Source organism: Cantharellus anzutake (assembly GCF_015039405.1).
Source record: "Cantharellus anzutake strain C23 chromosome Unknown EI90scaffold_127, whole genome shotgun sequence".
In the NCBI taxonomy this organism is placed as follows: Eukaryota; Fungi; Basidiomycota; class Agaricomycetes; order Cantharellales; family Hydnaceae; genus Cantharellus; species Cantharellus anzutake.
Window position 1 is genome coordinate 193,732 of NW_024067077.1, and position 22,062 is coordinate 215,793.

Sequence of the window (22,062 nt, forward strand, 5' to 3'; positions counted from 1 at the left end):
GTAGCGACTTTATAACTTAGGCAGAGTGCGACGGCTCCGATCGCTCGAACTGTGCCCCTGAATTGTATCTCCAGAATGCATCTCTTGTTTCACTCTGGAATTCGGTGCTCACGTCGAGCAGATTCATCGTTCTGCGATGTCGAATTGGTCGTGACAGGTATGTGTATTGACCCACTTCTGCTGCCCTTCGTGCTCAAGTATCAATGTCAACGACCTACCAACCCTCTTCCCAATACCTACCTACTCGCCTTAGATTCCCGGTGAGATCGGTCATATCTGTAAATAAGTACAAGTGAAGATAGAGAGATCCTCGAAAAGAACATGAATCTAAACCTATAAAGCACCCCAAACTTGGACGAAGTAGGACCATATTGCTCAACCACCCACACCGCTTTGGACAGGTGCGCCCGTTCATCTGGCACTTGCTTGCCACCATGCCCCATAGCTTTGGCTACAATCTCTCTTCCGATTTGGACGGCATCATGCGTTTAGGTGACTCGGGGTCGCATATTTATATCTCGATCCCTGACTTCCCTGCTGAAGACTGCATGCGCAGTTACTCCCACAGAGTAACCTCGCCTCGTTGTTTCCCCAAGGCAATGACATGACTCCTATCCCTGGCTGATTAATGGTGTACTTCATATAGGCTTGAATGTCGTGAGGAATTCCTTCCCGTAGTGGAACAAAGAATGTCAGTAAACCGGAGAACTGTTCCACCGAAAAACATAAGCACCGTTGATCTGAGTCTGTGACTGTGAATCGAACGAGCTGCGTGGCACCAAGGCTAGTTTCGATAATCTACTTCTAGTGTAACTACGCCAATTTAGGCAGGACTATTTATGCGCGGCCATCTGAATGGCCATTTTCTGAGCAGAGATTCAACGGTCATTATCTTCTGAGTGATCATCTACAGGACTAGACCCGATCTCTCTGAAGTCAGATGGGTGGCGATAGAGCGTTTTTTTCACGAGATGGTCGCGACGATGATTTATATGTAATCGCACAGAAAAAGTGGTTGCCGGCTCGACCATGGGGCGCGGGGAGCTGCATGGCTGTGCGCTTTCGCAGAGCTAGAACGACGAGTTGCTGTGCATGTATGGCCTGCACAAGTCTCAGGCATCTTTGGAAAGATGGACGTGAGGCGTCAGTTTGAGGGTCGTCGAGGAATTGTTATATCCAAATAAATCTTGTCCTTCAATTTATAAACTCTTCGAACGAGTGGGCGGTTAATGCCTCGACAAATGAAGAAAGACATTTCTCCTCCCATATCCCCAAATACCATGAGGGAAGAGATGTGAAGTATATCAAGAGGGGGGAACAGAAGCAGCACAGAAAGCCATGAGACAGGGAAAGGGGAGACGTGGATCTGTGTTCCGGCGTGGCGGGGAGCTGAATGGGCGCTTGTACCACGGGTCGGATGACATGAGAGGCACAGGTGTGAGCGGGAGGGAAGGTGAGAACGAGGAGGAAAAGGAACAAGGCGGGCTGGGTCTCAGCGAAGGGCAAAGCGAGATGGCTGATGATAGCGTAATAAGCGACAGGATAGGGCCAAGATGATGTCTCCGAGTTCGATCATGCTCTAGTGCGTAACACTCGTTCGGGGCGCCCCACGGTACGTGGTATCAAATGTTAATCCGGGCACTTTCTCCCAAATTTGGTATTTTATTGTCACTGTAGGTTGTCTGGCCATGGCGCGGGACGAGTTAGAGGGTAAATTAGTATAACGACACCTGTTCCAAAACGACGTTCAGCCCTCTGCGAGGTTTCTGGATGGATTTGTCCACTGCGGGAATACATACAGAGCGACTGTACCGCGTGATTCTGGCTATTATTGCACCAGGTTGTCTAAATTGGGGCTCGGGATAAATTTCGGTCGGGATGATGATATCTTTCCCAAGACGATGTCCAACTTGCAACACAGTTTCCATCTCAACTTGCCACTTCGCCATCGCCGTCCTCGAGGTATGCTGTAGTTCGATAAGCGTCAGATTTCGACTCGATGGACAGTTCAAAAAGCGCATGAATTCGTGCGGGCCAAAATAACTCCGCCAAATCAGGGTGCGCAATATGCGAAGTGTTTCAGGCGGTTTGGAGAATGAAGAGAGTGGAATTGGACTGAGGAGCGAGAGCTCTTCTAAATGTGGGGAGCTTTGGAAAAGTGCACAAGGGAGTTCGGAATAATCATGCCACTCCCATGTTTTGGTGATATAGAATTGGTCTGAGCCGACCGGACGACAAGTGATTATCAGCGTCCTGAGATTGGAAAATGCTTTTGTCGTTTGTATCATCCATAGAAAATCCTTGGGCGTTAACCAGTCTGGCCGCTGCACTTCTAGCACACGTAAACGGGAAGTGACACTCTCATCTTCCCCGAGACATTCTGTATTTTTAAGAAGCTCAAGTATATGGGGCAATTTGGGGCCCGACGTTTTCTTAAGACGAATTTCTGAAAGTCGTGGAAGAGAAGGGAGGCGCGAGATGGGAGTGAAAGGCCGGCCGAATATGGACATACGAGTGATTGGATCCCATTCATAAATAATCAAGGTTTCTAATGTCCGAGAAAGGTGCTGGAGAGCACAGCGCAGCCCGTGTGAGTAACACCCACTCGTCCACGTAAAATGTTTCATGGAAGTTGAAGGAGCGACAACAATCTCAAAGTTGTCATTGAACTGGGCGAGTTCGGCAAAGGCATCATGGTACCAACCAAAACTCTCCAAGCCCACCAGGTGCGAACATGATGCGATAATTTCGTTTACCAGTATAGCCCTCTGATTGAACCGGGCCAGCTGATCGGGAAACTGGTCAATGAGAGATGGTCGGTCCTTCAAATGACGAATTCGAGAGTCGAGAATGATGGTTCGAACGAGGCTCCCATGGAGCTTGAGTGATTCGCGGAGAGAATATACGGATGCTTCGGTGCAGATGAATATTGCGATTTTACGATAGAGGCCACGCATCACAGGGTCGACCCAATTACAGGAGACGAGAGCGAGAGATGCCAAAGTGGCACGTTTCTGGATGTAACTCGTCACAAATTTGGGGGAAGGTGAGTAGCCATCATCCCCAGGATACAGGTGACACGGGATGAGGTAGTGAACAATTTCGTGTATAATATCCGAAGGGAGTGTGTTCCAGGATCTGGATGGACGCACTGACCCCTTCGCGTGGGTGGGATGTTCCAATCCTCGTCGCAGCTCCTTGATCATGACGAGTCAAACCCCTAACGCCGACACTTGGAACCGGATCAGGCCAAGTACTCCAGGGCCAACTGGTCTGTCGTCAATTGCCGTAAGGAAGGGCAAGTGCCGACGTAACGCTATTGTGTTCCGTTGTGACTTCGATCGCCCATGGCATCTTCAACGGGCATGGTTTGCTGCCAGTTTGACGCAACAGCCCTTGTTTAGATCGAGAGGACGGGCCGTTTCATTGGTTATCATTCTTCCAGCCTGATGGTTTCTGTGTATTCCTCAACCTCAAATACTCTGGCCATTATTAATGTCTTCTATTTATACATGATTTTGCATGAAAGAAGGGAGCCGTCCAAAATACCGGCAATACTACAGAGGCAGCTTCTGAAAGCTGCCCCATGCTACTCCATGAACGACGATATCTCTTCCGTATGATTTGCTTCTATTTGATGATCGAACATGAGCCCAGGCTTTTGAGTGAGGTACATACGGGCACTTCATGATCGAAACCCAACCCCTGCAACATTTCTTGCTGCCATCTTCCCTATCTGCGATGTCGTCCCAAGCACGGCCCTCATCATTTCTCAATAGCCCAACTCAAGTATTTCAGACTCGATTGCCCGCTATGGACCAAGGTCGCCTTGCGGGTGTCCTGGAGAGACAAAGGAAACAGCATTCTAGGTATTTCGGCATCGGGAGACCTGCCAACGAGACGATACTCTATGGCCCTGTCAATGCCATTGTGAATGCTGTATTCCCGGAAAACAGTTTATACAGGCCTATGCAGCAGTACACGCTAGAAGATGGGAAGCGGGATCAACGCGAACTGCTGCGACCTGACATTACTGTAGTAACTGATACAGAACTTTTCGATCAAGACTCGGATTCCCTCACCTGTTTGGTGATAGAGGTGAAGAATAAGCCACTTTCTGCTAAAGATAGGAAGGAGGACACAAGGAAAGCGGTGGATCAACTCTATCGGTACATGATCGATGCCTATCAAAAGAGACGTTGTCCGAATATACTATACGGCATTGCCATCGTAGGCTTTCGAATGTACCTGTACCAGATGAGGGGCATAGGTGCACCGATGATTCATGTCGAGTCGGGATTTTCCCCAAATTTTCTAGACAACAGTGCAGCCGGGCTTTGGACAGACATTCGCAACTTGGTTGACGATGAAGTGCGTGAGAAGGCACTTACGTGGCCGCGTGCAACTCGCTCTCTCAACAGCAGTGTGGGTGTGGCCCAACAAGATACTGACATGGAGAGACCCCGAGATACGATGGGTGGTCTCTTTGAAGATGTCGTGGCATTGAGATTCCCTCCAATGCCTGAACCCAAGGACCCCAGTGTATTCGGTACCGCATCTTACCTACCAGGCCTTAGCCCTGCAAACACCGATTCTACTGGGCACCACGAAATCGAGAGCCCAATACAACTCCGTTCAGCGGATCGGGTTGGGGAAACACTTTCGTACATTCCATTCTTCAATTCCCCTGCCTCAAGCAACTTGAGCAGCGATCATCAAGTCGGCGGGACACCACGTCTCCCCAGCAGTGCCCAACAGATGTCCACCCCCCAGCCAGGCCAATCACGGCCTTTCCACGGAATTCAATCCATGCCTGCCACTCACTCAGGTGGAATGCCACTCACTCCGGGGGTTCCCTCAGGCTCTGTGCCGCGACCCATCGGAACGCCATCCTCTCCGAGTCTTCTCTTGCCTCCATTGGAATCACCTGAATCACCACTCCATCGCTTCTCAACACAAAGGAGGCAGCTGCAGATAACTAATAATGTTGGCGCAATCGGTATCCTTGTGAGAGACCAGGATCAGTCCTCTGGCACTGCAGGTCAAGGCGAACCTGAAGAAGGTCAAGTTCCTCGAGGTGGCGCTGGCTGGAACCCAAGCTATGCTGCTAATGTGCCTAGAACACCTGAACCAATTGGCCGGTGCACCATGACGGACCGGTACTCTATCCCGGCTTCACATGCACCTTCAACCAGCAGTCAACCACGTAACTTTCCGGCTCCCAACATTGCTTTGCAACGCTCGCGGCACTTTCGCGCATCCGAGCGAAATGTCGACAATAATAGCCCCGATACGCCCACCCCTTCAACTGTTACAAGTGGGATTGATCAGAGCAGGGGAAGTGATGCCCAACCAACTCACCCCAATTTCGGCGGAAGATAGGTCGCGTCGTACGTAGCAAGGGGGTTCTTGCCATCACACTATTGCTGAACACGATTGCTTGTAGATCCAACAAGCACATGAGCTCGTAGCATGATCATCTCTTTATAGAGTGGGACCAAAGGCACTGATGTCCACGGGCGTTCTGTTCTCTCTTGTATTGTTGTTTAGAGGACCCAAGCAGGGACCGTGTTTAGTTGGGCCTTTACATACAGAGAGTGAATGATAGACACGTACACTGTGTTCCACATCTAGCTCAGTGTCACAATACGGACGACAACATGCATCATTTAGTGGCCACAGTGGTTCTCTGCACCGCCAGTACCTGAACTTTTGCGTGTCATCATTGTGTGATACTGCGGGCTAGGATCGCGGACATGGCCTCAAGATTTATTTGAAAAGGCCCGCAGTTAAAATTAAACTGGCAATATCATACCGGTGGTGGCAATCATACCCACCTGGATCAGATGGCGCAAACAGTGCGAGTCAGGTGAGACGAGAATCGCGTTGGGGGTGCCGAGGATGGAAGGGGCCCGTATCCCAGTGACCCCCGACATCGAGAATGCCCGCTTCTTGTTCGTGCGCACCTCGAATGGATTAAGGTGCGGAGAGGAACAGGAGCACAGAGAGCCATGGGATATGAATGGGTCTGTGTTCCGGCGTGGTGGGGGCTGTACTTTGAGGAAATGCACTTGTCCAAGCCCTCGAGCCCAACGAATCGAATGAAACGAGAGACACAGGGGCGATCATGAGGGAAGGCGAGAACGAGGAGAAACAGGGACAAGGCTGGGCTGGTCTCAGCGAACGGCAAAGCAAGATGACTGCTGATAGCGTAATAAGCGGTAGGGTAAGGTCCAGAGGGTGTTTTCGAGTCCGATCATCATTCCCAGTGCGAGGCATTCGTATGGGGCGCCCAATGGTACACGGGACCAAAATGCTAACCCGGGCACTTCCCCTCATTTTATTGTCGCCCCAGGGTTGTCTGGCCATGGCGCGGGACAAGTTAGAGAGGGTATATTAGTATAACGATATCTGTTCCAAGACGACATTCAGCTCTCCGCGAGGTTTCTGAATTGCTTTGTCCACTGCGGGAATACATACAGAGCGACTGTAGCGCACGATTCTGGCTATTATTGCACCAGGTTGTCTAAATTCGGGCTCGGGATAAATTTCGGTGGGGATGATGGTATCTTTCCCAAGATGACTTCCAACTTGCAACACAGTTTCCATCTCAACTTTCCACTCGGTCATCGCCGACCTCGAGATATGCGGAAGCTCGATAAGCTTCAAATTTCGACTCAATGGGGAGTTCAGGAAGCGCATGAATTCATGCGGCCCAAAATAACTGCACCAAATCAGGGTGCGCAATATGCGAAGTGTTTCAGGTGGTTGGAGAATGAAGAGAGTGGAATTGGACTGAGGAGCGAGAGCTCTTCTAAATGTGGGGAGCTTTGGAAAAGTGCACAAGGGAGTTCAGAATAGTCATACCACTCCCATGTTTTGGTGATATGGAACTGGTCTGAGCCGACCGGACGACAGGTGGGAATCAGCATCCTGAGATTGGAAAATGCTTTTGTCGTTTGTATCATCCATAGGAAAACCTTGGGCGTTAACCAGTATGGCCGCTGCACTTCTAGCACAGGTAAACGGGAAGTAACATTCTCATCTTCCCCGAGACATTCTGTACTTTTAAGAAGCTCGAGCATATGGAGCAATTCAAGACGGATTTCGGAAAGTCGTGGAAGAGAAGGGAGCCGCAAGATGGGAGTGAGAAGCCGGCGGAATGCGAACACAGGAGTGATTGGATCCCATTCATAAATAATCAAGGTTTCTAATGTCCGAGAAAGGTGCTGGAGAGCACAGCGCAGCCCGTGTGAACACCCACTCGTCCACGTAAAATGTTTTATGGAGGGAGCGACGACAGTTTCAAAATTGTCATTGAACTGGGCGAGTTCGGCAAAGGCATCATCGAACTCTCCAAGCCCATCAAGTACGAACATGATGCAATAATTTCGCTTATCAGGATAGCCCTCTGATTGAACCGAGTCAGCTGATCGGGGAACTTGTCAATGAGAGATGGTCGGTCCTTCAAATGACGGGTTTGGGAGTCGAGAATGATGGTTCGAACGAGGTTCCCATGGGACTTGAGTGATTCGCGGAGAGAATACACGGATGCTTCGGTGCAGATGAATATTGCGATTTTACGATAGGGGCTACGCATCACAGGGTCGACCCAATTACAGGAAACGAGAGCAAGAGCTGCCAAAGCGGCACGTTTCTGGATGTAACTCGTCACAAATTGACAGAAAGATGTGTAGCCATCACCCCCAGGATACAAGCTGATACAAGTGACGTGGGATGAGGTAGTGAACAGTTTCGTGGACAATATCCAAGGGGAGTGTGTTCCAGGATCTGGATGCACGCACTGGACCCTTCGGGTGAGTTCCAACCCTCCTTGATCATGACGAGTCAAACCCCTAACGCCGACCCTAGAAATGAATCAGCCTAAGTAGGACTCTAGCTTCTGTGACTGCGTAAATATGATGCGGAAAGGCCAACTGTGTTGTTGGTCTCTCGTCAATTGCCGCACGGGGAGGGCAAGTGCCGACGTAACCATATTGCGATCACCTGTGGCGTCTTCGAAGGCCATGGTTTGCTGCCAGTTTGACGCAACGGACCTTGTTTAGATCGAGAGGACGAGGGCTTTTGCATTGGTCGTCATTCCTTCAACCTCAAATACTCCATTTCCGTGGTGTACTTATACCAGCCTGGCCATTATCAACATGTTATACGTGAAAGAAGAGAACCGTCCATAATGCCGGCAATACTACACGGTCAGCTTATGAAGGCTACCGCATGCTACATGAAAGAAAACATCTCTCCCGTATGATATGCTTCTGATTTGATAAGCCCGGGCTTTTAATACGGGCACTTCATGTTCGAAATCTAGCCCCTGTAATATTTCTTGCTGCCATCTTCCCTGTCTTCTATGTCGTCCCAAGCACAGCGCTCATCAGCTCTTAATAGCCAGCACAAATATTTCAGATTCGATTACCCGCTGCGGACCAAGGTCGCCTTGCATGCAGATGTCTGGAGAGACAAATTCTGGGTCTTTCGGCATCGGGAGGCCTGCCAACAAGACAATACTTTATGGCCCTGTCCATGCCATTGTGAATGCTGTATCCCCGGAAAATGGGAAGCGGGATCAACGCGAACTGCTGCGACTTGACATTACGATCAAAGACTCGGATTCCCTCACCTGCTTGGTGACAGAGGTGAAGAGTGAGCTAAAGATAGGAAGGAGGACACCAAGAAAGCGGTGGATCAACTCTATCGGTACATGATTGATGCCTATCAAAAAAGATATTGTCCAAGTGTGCTATACGGCATTGTCATCGTAGGCTTTCAAATGTACCTGTACGTCCCGATGATTCATGTCGAGTCGGGATTTGCCCCAAATTATCCAGCCAACAGTGCAACCGAGCCTTGGATGGGAATTCGCAAATTGGTCGACGACGAAGTTGCGCTTACGTGGCCGCGTGCAACTCGCTCTCTCAACAGCAGTGTGGGTGTGGCCCAACAAGATGCCGACATGGAGAGACCCCAATGTATTCGGTGTCGCATCTTACCTACCAGGTCTTACACTGACTTCACTGGGCACCACGAAATCGAGAGCCCAATACAACTTCGTTCAGCCGATCGGGTTGGGGAAACTCTCCCGTACATCTCGTTCTTCGATTCCCCTGCCTCAAGCAACTTGTGCAGCAATCATCGAGTTGGCGGAACACCACGTCTCCCCGCGGCCGGGCAGTGCCCAACAGATGTCCGCCCCCCAGCCGGGCCAAACACGGCCTTTCAGGGGATTCGATCCATTCCTGCCGCTCATTCAGGTGGAATGTTGGGAACTCCGCTGCAACTCGTCGGAATACCATCCTCTCCGAGTCTTCTCATGCCTCCATTGGAATCCCTTGAATCACCAGTAGTAGACATATTTTCTGGTTGTATAATACCCCGTGGCGGATTTGATCCTAAGGACAGGGCGTAAAGGCAATAGCTTTCCATAGATATCCGAAGGTCTAGACTCTGAGTGTTTAGATAGGAAGCAGGTAAAATCAAGTGGAAGTATATACATAGTAGTTTCCTAGAAAGAATGGGTTATTTTTCACACATTGATCATGGGCGGGGACACATCAAAAACATAACAGATACACAATATACATCAGAGCACGCATCCGAGGGATCAGAGTGATATAGACATAACCAAAGAGCACAACATATTTTGGATCACTACGATGGGAGATGCCGATCTCACAAGATTGACGCCAAAGGTAAGGGAGATTACTAAATCAGATTAGTAGTTCGAAGGTTAAGTCTCAGGCCGCCGTTCGGTATCTGCCGGTCCGTGCACGAACGGGGCCAGGCCCAAGAATTTAAAATTCCAGCGGCGATGGCATGCGCGTCCAGTCCCTGAAGCTATTAATTGGAGTAGAAGCCGTTTGTTGCGTCAGTTCCTCCACTCGAACCGGCTCTATGTCTTATCCTCCACCAAGTTATTAATATGTTATTTTTCCATTATCCTGCACTGACGCAAGTCCTAACCCCGTCGGCATGAAACGTTCTGACGTCACATTGCCTATAAGAACGATATCCTCTGATCATGAGTCCCCTCAGCCTCTGCCCTCTCTTTGACGGTCTACTTCATGTACGTCCGTACTCAAAAGGTCTTCACCCGTCCTCACATCCTTCTAGAAGCTCTGAGTTTTACAACAAGACCACGATCGAGTAGCACTTTCAATGTCCATCCTCACACGAAAGATCAAGGACGTCGAGATTTCAGGCAAGTAACCGAGCATATATGATATGCCGTCTCGGATTTGACGTCAAACTTGCTTTTGCACCCCAGCCATTGGATATGGCACCATGGGTATAGGTGGCATGGCCTATGGTGAGGCCGCTGACGATGAGGAGCGTTTCAAGGTGAGGCATAAATACAGAGTAATGTTAGAGAAACATTATGAGAATCCTTTTTTTTTCTCATTAGGTTCTCGATCGCCTTTATGAAATTGGTTGCAGGAATTGGGACACTGCCGACATCTATGTATGCTCTTTCTTCTCGCTCCGTATTGGGTTTGCTCATGTATGGATGCATTTGGACCATGGCAGGGAGACGCAGAAGACCTGATCGGAAAGTGGTTTAAACGTGAGTTCCTTTTAACCCGCTCCTTATTGACAATCAGTTCCACTTTTCTCACTTATCTGAAGGCACGGGAAAACGGAATGATATCTTTCTTGCTACCAAGTTTTCATTCTTCAAGGATAAAGATTCACAATTGACTCTTCGTGGGGACCCTGAGTATGTCAAACAAGCAGCTGCAGCTTCCTTGAAGCGGTCCGTCTATCTCGTACTAGTCTTTTCCCTCATGAACACTGATCCTTCTTACCGCCGGATTTCCAGTCTCCAAACGGATCACATTGATCTTCTTTACCAGCACCGACCCGATCCCAAGACGCCTATCGAGTTAACCGTGGGCGCGATGGCGGAACTCGTCGCGTACGTCTCATTTCTTTCTGTACTCATCACCACGTGTTTGCTCATTTGCTTCATTCAAGTGAGGGCAAGGTGAAGTGGCTTGGTCTGTCCGAGGCATCTCCGAAGACTATCAGGCGCGCATACAAGGTTCACCCTATTGCTGCAATCCAAGTCGAGTTGGTATTCGTTATTGGACTTACTTATATCTCTCACTCATAATCCCGAACCAGGTACTCACCTTTCGCTCTCGAACCCGAACAACCTGGAGGCATCATCGATACTGCTAGGGAACTTGGAATTGCGTAGGGGCTGCGTTACTTCCACTTCAAGGCCAAACGCTCTAACACCTTTGTGTTTTTTTTTCCAAATAGGATTGTCGCATATTCTCCTACCGGCCGAGGCCTCATCACCGGGCGTTACAAATCTCCGGATGACTTCCCTCCAGAGGATTTCCGTCGACACATCCCTCGTTACAGCCGAGAAAACTTTCGACACGTCCTAGCCCTTGTTGAAGTCTTCAAACGTATCACAGAATCTCGCCCTGGAACGACTCCGGCCCAAATCAGTATCGCTTGGTTACTTGCACAGGGCAACGACATCATTCCGATCCCCGGAAGTAAACAATTGAACTATGTCGAGGAGAATTGGGATTCTATTCATATAAAGCTTAGCGAGGCGGAGTTGAAGGAGTTGAGGGATAGTATCAAGAATGTTGAAGCGCATTTGGGTCCGGAGGCGAGGTATCCCGAAGGGCTCATATCTCAGCTCTATGCTGATACTCCCGAATTGAAGGAGTGAAGGTCTGCTCCAGTGAATGCCTTTCTGCGGTGGCCGATGACCTGTTTTTTGCTTATTATAGCGAAGGGGTGTCCAAAGAGCTCATGACGAATGGCTTTTCCACAAATTATGCCTGCACAGATGTTTTTTCAAAGTTGCTTCTCGGATAAATTTTGTAACAATGTTCCCGGTCACAAGTCATCATTTGCGCGGTTGTAACAATATATCAAACGAAATAAATGCGCAATGTAACTCTGGTTAACCAAATAGTGAGCTCGGCCAGTGCTTCCCAAAGTGGGGGGAGCTTTGCATGGGAAAAAAAAAACCATCGATAAGCAACACTGAACTTTGAAAAACGAGTTATCCTCATACAGAACTTATTTATTTTTTTCGTGCGCGTGTGTAATCTGCCGTAGATTTCGCTCTCAAAGACAACTGGTGGATGCAGCATGTCGCCCACTATTCTTACGTAATATTTCATACAATTGTTACATAATCCTCTATGACATAATAATCCACACCGTCTGGCCGTTTTTAGAATCAAATCTCACATTTTCATTGTCAGGGAACGTGCTGGGGGTCGCATTCAGGTCTACTAGCGGGAGAGAGTCGCCACCCCAATCGTAAGATGGACGGGTCTGCAGTATATAGCTGTAGCCGCAACGACCCGTATCGGATAGGATACTATATATAGTTCGCGCGCTTATGTAGGTTGAATGGTTTGATCCTCGGGGCTTCTTTTGACACAAGGAGATGTCGATGCTTGCACACAAAGTGGGTCACTTCTACACGTTGTTTTTCCATTCAATTTACATAAATGCGTAGCAACGACGAACCAACCCCAATTTTACCTTCACAGTGGGGGTAGCAGCTTATCATCTTGTCTCAACCATCTCTTCCGTGAAAACATCTGGTCTTGTCCTATCCAAAGTTCGTAAACTATCCAATCAGCAAATCGTCTCAGAAGCTAGGCCCAGATACATGTGGAGATCCTTGAAAAGTTCGCCACCCTCGCACTTATTTCGGGTTTCCACTGCGTGACGGGCAGCGTGGCCCTTCCTTTCCACCTTCCTGTTCTCTTGGGACAATGCTTATGACCTTCTGAGGCGCACGAGGCGCAGAGAGGAGTTGAAAGTCGTTGCATTGGAACGCAATCTAGCCCTCAGGAAGATCGAACGAGTCGAAGACGTGGCCTTCTCCATTATGATCGCCTTGATATCCTCGACGTCAGAGAAACAGGGAGGCATCGATCTCAATGATCTCGCTCTTGATTTGACATCCCAGCCGTCTGATTTGCTATCGATGGATGTGTCTCGCGTGCCCAATGCATCTGAGCCCGGCTCTGGGCCGGTTGACGGGTTCCAGGATCTGAGTGTCCATCTGTATGATGCCACTACGTCTGCGCTTTCTGGGGGGAATAACATCAGTCTGTCAGACGAGGTACACTCTCCGTCCTTTACTAGCACCCCGAAGTTCACACCTTTATCTGCAGGTTGGTAAACAGGGAACAAAAAAGGTTACTTGAGACGAAATTGTTGGTAAGTGAAGATTGTTACGGCTTTCACGTATGGTGCGTGCTAACAGCATCACCAGAAGGAATCATCTGATCCAAAAGAGGAGCCACCTAGAGGCTCCAGTGGTCGGAAGATGGGGCAGTCGCTCGGAGGAGGTGGTGCGGTGGTTGGCGGATCCTCTAATGCAGGGAGTACGCCAAGTGCGCCGGGTGATACTTGTCCAGTGGAGGAACGATTCCAGGTGTGTCTACCTTAGCTTCGTTCGACCTCTTAATTTTTTTCTGATCCAAGTGCAGCTCCAGGTGCGCCCAAAAAGTTATTTTTTTTGTTCCTGTACTAACGACTCGTTTTCAGCAATTAACTGGTATGGGTTTTACCAACGCGCAACAGAATATTCGGGCATTATTAGCTACGGGTGGCAACGCGCACGCCGCGATTGGGTACATTCTGGAAGGCGGTGGCCTGTAGAGTAACCGGCAGCCGGTATGGTCGATATGGAACGATTGGCGAAGGTGATCAAGAATGCCCACCACGAATTATCTATCTGCATTGTTTTTATTTCCGTATATTTATTCCGAAAACCGAAATTGATAAAACATGCAGGTGCTTCGCTGATCTTTTCATTCCCGATCGATTTCTTGGTCGACAGGGATAGCGATAGATGGTGAACCCAGATGGCTCTTCATCTTCATTCCAGTTGTTAGGCGCGGGAATGGGCTCAGGCGCTCCATCATTAACGCCCAGGGAAATGGTCTTTGCCCGGTTCGGGTGGTTCAGGCACTCGTAAGAGTACCCAATCTTGCCCATTTGTAGCAAAGAGGGTTTCCCTTTCGAATCCTTCGAAGGTCGTTGTTGAGTTAAAGTATTACCGGTTGTCGTTGGAGTAAGGGGCTTGTGAGAGCCCCTTTGAAGCAGACGAACCCGCGGTGGGTTCCGTGGTTGTCAAAGTCGTCTTATTACTAGAGTAAGAAGCAGGGTTAAGAAGCAGGGTTCTGGTGACCCTGTGTGGAAGCAACTCCCTTCGATGAAGGGAGTGGGTTATTGGATTCACTCGGCTTTTCAGTTAAGTGGTTTGAGGATGTAAGATTGGAGGGGGTGAACCCTCCTCTATGCGCGTGATCAACGCGTAGCTTTGAACACATCTTAGCCCTTATCGAAGTGTTCCCACTCAAGGCTGGACCAAATTTAAGGCCTGCAACATGAAGCAGATTAAATGGACGGTGGCACTCATCTCTGGCGTTTCCTACAGTTTCGCAGGATTCAGCCGTGCATCGGTTTGAGCGTTGGGCGCTGATACGCTTTCGAAATCTGCAGCAGCATGGGGAACCAACGATGTTGGTATAAGAAACGCTATAGCGGGAACGACACCGCTAATTGTCCGTGTCATCCCTTCTCTCAGTGTCTACTCGGGAAGTGCCGAGGAATACGAGCCTATTTTGAATTTTGACATCGAACGACGCGCTTTCTGGTATTTGTTTGGTTTTACCGCTACTCGTGGATTTCACCTTTTTTCACTCTTCCTCGCTCTCTTGGGATCCAATCATGTTCAACGTTACGAATCATATCACTTCCGATGTTTTATACGCCCAGGCTGGCACTGATTTCAGCAAGCTGAGTTGGTTGGAGTCGAAATGGGCTGCTTGGTACTTGTGGATTGGCAACCCAGTCCTTGCCACGGGAATCATGAGTTTTTTGATGCACGAGGTTGGATATAATTACATGCATTTATGGCCCGGGGGTGGATTGCTCACTCTTGTGGCCTGGGTCAATAGTTGGTTTATTTTGGTCGTTGTTTACCGTGGATGGTCATTGATGCTATCCCGTATTTCCGCAAGTGGAAGCTCCAACCAGTAAGCAATGTGTTTATGGCGGGATTGGGTGTCGTCTAATTTACACTTGGTCCGTAGAACAAAATCCCAACGCCAAAGGAACAATGGGAGTGCACAAAGTTGGTATTGTTGACGCATTTTACAATTGAACTCCCTCAGGTAACTTGTCTCCACCTCCTTGTCAACGATTAACATCTTTCTGATGCGCATATATAGATTTGGTTCTTCCACCCGCTAGCAGAGTCATTAGGCATGGAAACATGGCAGGTGCCACTACCTCCCTGGAAGACAATTGCACCACAAGTCCTCCTCTTTTTCATTTTGGAAGACGCTTGGCACTACTTCTGTAAGTCGACTTATTCAGGAAGTTTTGTTTTGGATTATTCTGAAATGTACATCTTTTGACGTCTAGCGCACCAAGCTCTTCACTATGGCCCCCTCTACCGACATATCCACAAATTACACCATAGATATAGCGCTCCTTTCGGTCTCGCGGCCGAGTATGCCCATCCCCTTGAGATTCTGATCCTTGGAATGGGCACCGTCGGTGGACCGCTGCTTTTCTGCTACCTTACACGGGATTTGCATATCATTACGGTCTACATCTGGGTCTTCTTGCGTTTGCACCAAGCTGTTGACGCTCACTCAGGATATGGTGAGTCGGAATGACTTTCTTGATTCAATCCGAGTGGGATTTTAATCATCCTTTAGATTTCCCTTGGTCGTTGCGTAACATATTCCCTCTGTGGTCTGGGGCTGAACATCATGATTTCCATCACATGGCTTTCACCAATGTATGACATAACTTTGCAAAGCCTCAGTATGTTTATGGGTGACTGATTCTTCTTACTTGTATACAGAACTACTCCACGTCCTTCCGTTACCTCGACTACATCTTTGGCACAGACAACAAGTACCGCGCTTATAAAGCTCGTGTCGCTGCTGCTGCCAAGGCTGGTCAAAATAGGGCTGAGGTGGAGAAGCGACTGTTGGAGGAGACAGAGAGGGAAGGTCAACTTGCTGAACACGAAGCTGAGATGGCGGGTAGTGTTTTGTCGAAGACTAAGACCTTGTGAAGTGGATTGTTATGATGGATGCGTGGCCATGTCTTGTGATATCTCTTACAAACTTATTTTAATAACATGCCGTGGCTCCCCGTGGGGGGGTCATTACAGCGCCTCTTTCATGGGTTTATGGTTACGCCGTTCTTTTTTCGAAGGCTGCCCAGGTTTTTCACACCACATTTTCGCGTCATCGTGATGCTCATCGATCTTGAGCACGTACGCACGATAAAACTCGGGCACGAATCGGACATGCTGATTGAAGTACTTTTGATTCCCGACTCCCAGGGAGATTCCTCCACGTCTTGCAAAGCTATACCTCCCCGCTCAAGCGACTGCCATACATAGACGGTCATGGGTGGGCTTGGTCTCAAAGCTCAAGATAGCTGGCCGCGGCTAACCGTCTTCAACTAAGGATTCGCACCGGCCGCGATACTCGCCTTAGTGTGGCGGGTCATGCCGTCGCCTACATACTCTCCAAGGAAACGTTTCCCATCAGTTCCTTGAGCTCGCCGAACGATGCGCTCTTTAGGGGGCCTTGTCCTCAAAGGCTTGGTTCCCTTGTTTTTACGCAGGGGGCTTTGGGAAGCCGGAACGCTATGGAGTTTGACATGATGGACCCCGATTGATTGTCCTGACCGCATTTGAAGCGACAGATCGGACCAAAAAGTCACCGTAAATATCAGTATTTGATGACACGACGTTGGGCAAATTGGCATCACATGGGTGCCTAGGCGCAGGTCAGTTGGAGTGCGACCTCGCGCAATGCTCATCGTTCGTGCTTTAGCGTGGATGACAGCCAATAAACTAACTGGAAAGGTCGGTCTTAGCCCACCTCGCTGTCGCCCTTCACCTGTCATTGTTAAATCCAGAGAACCTATCTGAATTAGTCTAGAGGAACTACGCCTTGTTCCCGAAGTCTTGGAATAGGGTGCGATCGTTTGGCCCGGATTTTGAAATTGCCCATCGCTTTGGCATGGCTGACCAAATCCAGAAGATTATTTCACCAAAGAGAAGCAAACCCATTCTGGTAATTGCAAGATGGTATCAAGGTGTGAATACACGCATGGTGAAATACTGAGAGTATTGGAGTGGTGTCTAGGGGCAGGGTAACCCAATGGTGCCACATGGGTGTGAAACGAAGGATGTCAGCGGTCAATATTAAATTGAAGTGGGATGAGCCTCAAAGATGGAAAAAAAAATTAAATGCGACCGAATCATACATCTTTCTTCAGAGTCCTGTGAAGATGCGCTACGACCTGCTTGCTGAGTTTTTCCTGGCCAGTTTTGAGGTCAGGGAACGTTACGGGTAACTCGAGCCTCTCTTTCCCCATCACGATCCAGATACTGTACTCAACACTTCTTCCGGTGTTCACCGCATTAGAGTGGAACACGGGTCGAGGTTTACCAGCTTCCTTACACAATTCTGAATCGCGAGATTTGAGAGATTATGGTCAATGAAGATGAATGCAGCAGCGTGATGGCCTACCGAAGAGCTGCTTCAGATAAGATTTGTCACTGGGCTGGGTGGACTCAGAAACATCTACTTGGACAGTAACAGAAGTTACACTAGGTTCCTGCACCGCCTCCATAGGGGGCCCTGCAGAGGAGGAGAACGGAATAGAGTCATCATCAAACTCAAATGCTCCCAGATGTGCACGAGTGCGATCTGAAGAATCAAGTTGTTTGTCCGGGTCGGCCCCTGAGAAAGTCGTATCAGAGGAGGACAAGGGGTTAGGTCACATTCTACCCACCGCTCGCGTAGGCTGTAGGGTTTGCATCTAAGCTCGAAGACCCAGCGGCAGATACGACACCGCTTTTGAATCTGTTATTATGGTTGGAAGTAGAGCCCGGACTTCCATACAAAGAATCATCATGATAAGAATCGCCACTGGGTGCTGCGTCGAGATCGAGGTATGTCCTGGGACCCTGATCTGGGACGTTGGAATGCTGAGAAGGCTCATGTGGGGGAGGAGGATATGCAGCATAGAGTTCATCGAGAATCTCCTGCTCTGAAAGGGGACGCTCGGCACCAGAAGGCTGAAGTGTGCGCTGGAGTTTTGGTTGAGAATGATACGGATGCTTCGCGAAGCCGGACATAGGGGCGAAGTGGTTTTGATACGGAGGGTGATTGGGCTGCCGTCTCTCCAGGCCAGGGTTAACAAAGGTATGATGGTTCTTCATAAGAGACACCGTGGCCGGGTTCGAACGCGACTCTGCAATCATGGGATGCACAGCAGACCGATTAAAATCACGACCCAATTCATCCCTACCCTTTACACCCCAGTTTTGAAACCTTCCACCGCCGCGGTAGGGAAACTGAGGACGAGCCAGACGTTGGCTACTAGGTCCTCTGGGAATGTGCTGGTCAGGTGTCCATGCATAACCTTCCTGCGATACGTCGCGATCTGAAGGACGACTATACGGCGTGGGCCCATATGGATCGTCTAGACCACGACGCATTGCTTGAGGGTCAAATCCAAGGCGCTGATGCCGACCAAGCACAGGTTGCGAAGACTGCGCTTGAGCAAACTTTCCCTTCCAGGAAGCAGGATATTGAGGGGGAATACGCCCCCGAAACTCGGGGTCCACGCTCATACGGCTTGAATCAAAGTTCTGCCTCGGTCGTTTGAACGGGTTCTCACCGCCGTGACCATCAACAACCCCAGCATCAGACAAAGGTGGTTTTTGATGCTCCAAGGACTCAAGAGCCACGTCCTCAAGTTCACGCTTTCGCTTCTGCAGCATCTTCTGCTTCGCCTCAAGTTCAAGATTTTGCCTTCTGAGTTCCTCCAAAGCCGCTTGTCGTTCTGCAATAGCTTGTCGCTTCTTTTCTTCGGCGATTACCCTTGCAGCAGCATCAGCCGCTCTCTTGGCCTCCACAGCCTCGGCAGCCTTCTTCGTCATATGGACCCTCCAATCAAACGTGTCTCTATTGTAGTCCGCCGGCGGCGACTTGCCGCGAAAACGGATCAACTCTAGCACACCTTGATTGACGGCCATGAGGGCGACGGCTGCCTTCGCGTCTCCGCGACTTCGGTATTCCATTTTTGTCCTATAAGTTCGTTTGGAGACGCCATTCTCCATTGGTATTGGTACCGTGAGGTTGCAACCGAAGACTGCCATAGTGGTCAAACCCATTATTACGGGCACCGCTAACAAACAATATGAGGCACCTTGATTCTCGCAGATGAACTCCCATTCTGCTCTCTGACTTGGTTTTGTACGAGATAAATCCTGTGTAATGACAGTATATAGCTTTGTTGCTTGTTCCTAGGAAATGATCAATGCCAAGCTTCAACTGATGCACTCCCTTTGGAAGATAGTGCAGAACATTTAGTAGAACGATACGAACTTTCATATCTTTCGTCAAACTCTCATTGTACTTGATCCCTGTCGAGCGAATATATTCCCCGACATCTTCGGATATAGCCTGGAGGCAAACAGCAGTCTTCGCTTCTTGTCTTTTGGAAAACACTGCATCGACCATGTAGGACCTAGAAGGCAAAGAAGGGTGATCTAGACGCAAAACGCAGCCATGCACTGGTACCAAATGGATCTCCATCAACGTGCATACTTAGGAATGATAAACGAAAGCCACATACAACCAGATCGTGGATGCATTGACCATGAGAAAGTCAATGTCAGCTGGCAGCCTTTGTTCTGTTGCAGCATCTGATTGACCCATGACTTCGGGTCCACCAAATCCCCAGAGCCGACACCCACACCAGGGGCCGGGAGCGGTTTGGGAAGGGCGTCCCAAAATGTGTTGATCGTTTGGATCTTGGTCATTTCGTTTTCCTTTGCGACCCTGTCGGAGGCTTGGCGAGTTGCCGGAAAGGATGGATCATCCGGTCCCTCCATAAGGTATTCGGGAGGAGCATATTCTGCCGCTGATGGCATAGGTTCTTGTTGCCCATCCCCGTGTTTGATGAATTCGAGGATGCCTTGGGCAACGGCTTCTTTTGCAACCGCAGCTTTCGCATCTTCATCGTCCTGATGCGCCGTCCGGACAGAAAACACTTTCTTCAGATGTGGGGTAAGAGCGATGCGAAGTGCGCAACCATGAACTGCAGAAGTCCCATATGTGCGTTAGAACGACAAGCGGATGCGTAATAGAGTGCATTTCAACTGACGTCCCGTCTTTGGATCTGTAGTTCTAACGAAGTCAGGTCGAACGTGGTCGGCACGCCACTCCTTACAGCATTTGTCTATTTCGTCGACTTCTTTGAGTTTCTCAGATCGGTCAACGACAAGAAGTTGTTCCGATTGGCCCTTCGTCTCACCAGCAGGAACCACTAATCCACTACTGCCATCCACTGCGGCGGCGGCTGCGGGATCAGTGTGTTTCTTCCCTCGTTCTTTGTCCGGGGCGTTGACTAGGCGGAGATTGTGCAGTGAGTTGGTACCGGGATCCCCGCCCGCAATAAAGAGCAAAGCATCATGTTGAATAGCGATGGTCGCTACTTTCGCTTTCGCCTCTCCTTTACGGGCGAACACGGGTTCAGTAGTGTATATCCTCTTCTGACCGTCAGGCTTGGTTATTGTCAATATGCATTTCTTGCCTGAGAAGCACCCTTGAGTGAACATCGAGGATTCCATGAAATGTAAAGAAAACGTTACGTCGGGGACCCTGATCTTCCAGGAAATCATAATTCAGATGATGAACGGACGACCCAAAGGCCCGCTGGGCAGCTCGGTTGAGTTTCGCCACGCTGGCATACTGTAGTTGGTGGGCAGAGGTAGAGTTCAAGCCCTGTATGATTTCTTCGTCTTCCTGTAATTCAACATCTTCCTCGACATGAGTAGATGGTAAGGTTGGGGGTTGAAAGGCGTCGTAGTCGGTGGCAGGATTCGAAAAAGTAGATAGAGATGCGCTCCCAAGAGCAAGGAGTTTCTTTGAAATCTCTGCTCGGTCTGAGTTGGATGGATTTGAGAGGAGGTCTGCTGGTGTTGAGTTGAGTTGAGTTGAGATCGACATGGAACCGTCGCGATCCTGATCCCGAGATAGCTCTGCAGAGGAGCCAACGAATGAGCCCGGCTTTGTCTTGGAGGGAAAGCCCATCTCAGCGGTCACTATTTTCAGCATCATTCGTTCGCAACTCAGAGGAATATCGGAGGGTCCGGAGTGTAAATGCTGAGATCAGAAAAGCGCCCACCTTCTGGGGTGTTCGGCAATTCCCAGTTCCAGGATCGGCACTGCCTGATTGCAGACTTGCAGCAACGCAGGCTTTGGTACTTCATCTATTGGATCTGATTCCGGCACCTAGGTAGCACGCGCGCTTACTTGATGTGTGTATGTTGCTGATTTGCCTCCACGGTAAGATACCGCGTCCAAAACAACTTCACATTTGGTACCTCCCGGAGATTTACCACTCCCGATATAGTTTGCAAGACTCAGGTTCAGGTTCTTCCAGGGATGATACCAGCATTTTGGTAGACAGTCCTGCAATCCTCTGCTACAAAAAGCTTCTTGCACTTACACGTGCAATGGCTGTCACGATGGAAACTGTGGCCACTCAGACGCGGACGGAGCAGTGACCAGAAATGCCGCAGTTTACTGCAGCACACGCAACTCTAACAAGCTTCCGCCCCCTGAACATCCTCAATACGTGCGACGTGCGATGTGCAGCGTCTTGTAGAAACGTAGACTGTTCTCAGTTGTCGGTAACGGGCATTTATGAATCCAGCGTGGTTTCTTGTGCGAAGCTGGGTGAAGGTAGCACAAGCGATAGATCTAAGCATGACATTAGGAAATATATCTCTTTGAGCTAGCAAGGCGTATATATCAATGAGCCGGTTTGCACCGGGCCTTCGAGCTTCTCAATCTTGGTCAAGGGAATCTGTGTCAAAAATCAATCAGCATCTCTCCGGGCTGACCGTTCCCGGTCTACCCAGACCCTAAATTTTCATTAACGGGGCTTGTGAGCGCGTAGATGGAAATGATGACTGGTGTGGCCTCGATTGTTTAA

The 22,062-nt window shown here is 49.4% G+C and overlaps 8 protein-coding genes across 8 annotated transcripts; 5 read left to right on the plus strand and 3 right to left on the minus strand.

Annotated features, from left to right (window-relative positions):
• Positions 1-1,630: 1,630 nt before the first annotated feature.
• On the minus strand, positions 1,631-3,038 carry EI90DRAFT_3087463 (uncharacterized protein). Its single transcript, XM_039062233.1, has 2 exons — positions 1,808-3,038; positions 1,631-1,783 (listed from the first exon to the last, which is right to left on the minus strand). The coding sequence occupies exons 1-2, from the start codon at positions 2,955-2,957 to the stop codon at positions 1,716-1,718; spliced, it is 1,218 nt and encodes a 405-aa protein (XP_038908981.1). The 5' UTR covers positions 2,958-3,038; the 3' UTR covers positions 1,631-1,715.
• Positions 3,039-3,480: 442 nt separating this feature from the next.
• EI90DRAFT_3087468 (uncharacterized protein) lies at positions 3,481-5,482 on the plus strand. Its single transcript, XM_039062234.1, has 4 exons — positions 3,481-3,743; positions 3,780-4,324; positions 4,373-5,310; positions 5,379-5,482. The coding sequence occupies exons 1-4, from the start codon at positions 3,688-3,690 to the stop codon at positions 5,469-5,471; spliced, it is 1,632 nt and encodes a 543-aa protein (XP_038908982.1). The 5' UTR covers positions 3,481-3,687; the 3' UTR covers positions 5,472-5,482.
• Positions 5,483-6,428: 946 nt separating this feature from the next.
• On the minus strand, positions 6,429-7,379 carry EI90DRAFT_3021758 (uncharacterized protein; the record flags this gene model as incomplete). Its single annotated transcript, XM_039057703.1, has 3 exons — positions 6,429-6,464; positions 6,499-6,724; positions 6,868-7,379. 3 exons carry the CDS (start codon positions 7,377-7,379, stop codon positions 6,429-6,431), a joined length of 774 nt encoding a protein of 257 aa, XP_038908983.1.
• An 843-nt stretch (positions 7,380-8,222) lies between these two features.
• On the plus strand, positions 8,223-9,752 carry EI90DRAFT_3087483 (uncharacterized protein). The gene has a single exon (XM_039062235.1). The coding sequence runs from the start codon at positions 8,720-8,722 to the stop codon at positions 9,422-9,424; it is 705 nt and encodes a 234-aa protein (XP_038908984.1). The 5' UTR covers positions 8,223-8,719; the 3' UTR covers positions 9,425-9,752.
• Positions 9,753-9,781: 29 nt separating this feature from the next.
• On the plus strand, positions 9,782-11,898 carry EI90DRAFT_3087485 (Aldo/keto reductase). Its single transcript, XM_039062236.1, has 10 exons — positions 9,782-10,081; positions 10,129-10,216; positions 10,283-10,356; positions 10,421-10,477; positions 10,543-10,579; positions 10,642-10,768; positions 10,835-10,930; positions 10,990-11,085; positions 11,140-11,211; positions 11,281-11,898. The coding sequence occupies exons 2-10, from the start codon at positions 10,174-10,176 to the stop codon at positions 11,705-11,707; spliced, it is 1,029 nt and encodes a 342-aa protein (XP_038908985.1). The 5' UTR covers positions 9,782-10,081; positions 10,129-10,173; the 3' UTR covers positions 11,708-11,898.
• A 302-nt stretch (positions 11,899-12,200) lies between these two features.
• On the plus strand, positions 12,201-13,668 carry EI90DRAFT_3173302 (uncharacterized protein; the record flags this gene model as incomplete). The annotated part of the gene is made up of 6 exons (XM_039066331.1): positions 12,201-12,460; positions 12,512-12,686; positions 12,735-13,126; positions 13,150-13,224; positions 13,271-13,441; positions 13,555-13,668. The coding sequence occupies exons 1-6, from the start codon at positions 12,440-12,442 to the stop codon at positions 13,666-13,668; spliced, it is 948 nt and encodes a 315-aa protein (XP_038908986.1). The 5' UTR covers positions 12,201-12,439.
• Positions 13,669-14,742: 1,074 nt separating this feature from the next.
• Positions 14,743-16,245, plus strand: EI90DRAFT_3282575 (putative ERG25-C-4 methyl sterol oxidase; the record flags this gene model as incomplete). The annotated part of the gene is made up of 7 exons (XM_039066906.1): positions 14,743-14,904; positions 14,973-15,050; positions 15,108-15,188; positions 15,246-15,375; positions 15,442-15,684; positions 15,741-15,823; positions 15,890-16,245. 7 exons carry the CDS (start codon positions 14,743-14,745, stop codon positions 16,103-16,105), a joined length of 993 nt encoding a protein of 330 aa, XP_038908987.1. The 3' UTR covers positions 16,106-16,245.
• Positions 16,246-17,255: 1,010 nt separating this feature from the next.
• EI90DRAFT_300196 (uncharacterized protein) lies at positions 17,256-21,485 on the minus strand. Its single transcript, XM_039056340.1, has 10 exons — positions 21,250-21,485; positions 20,714-21,166; positions 20,377-20,655; positions 20,227-20,313; positions 19,696-20,160; positions 19,446-19,633; positions 19,267-19,363; positions 17,845-19,209; positions 17,580-17,759; positions 17,256-17,516 (listed from the first exon to the last, which is right to left on the minus strand). The coding sequence occupies exons 1-10, from the start codon at positions 21,332-21,334 to the stop codon at positions 17,308-17,310; spliced, it is 3,408 nt and encodes a 1,135-aa protein (XP_038908988.1). The 5' UTR covers positions 21,335-21,485; the 3' UTR covers positions 17,256-17,307.
• Positions 21,486-22,062: the final 577 nt, after the last annotated feature.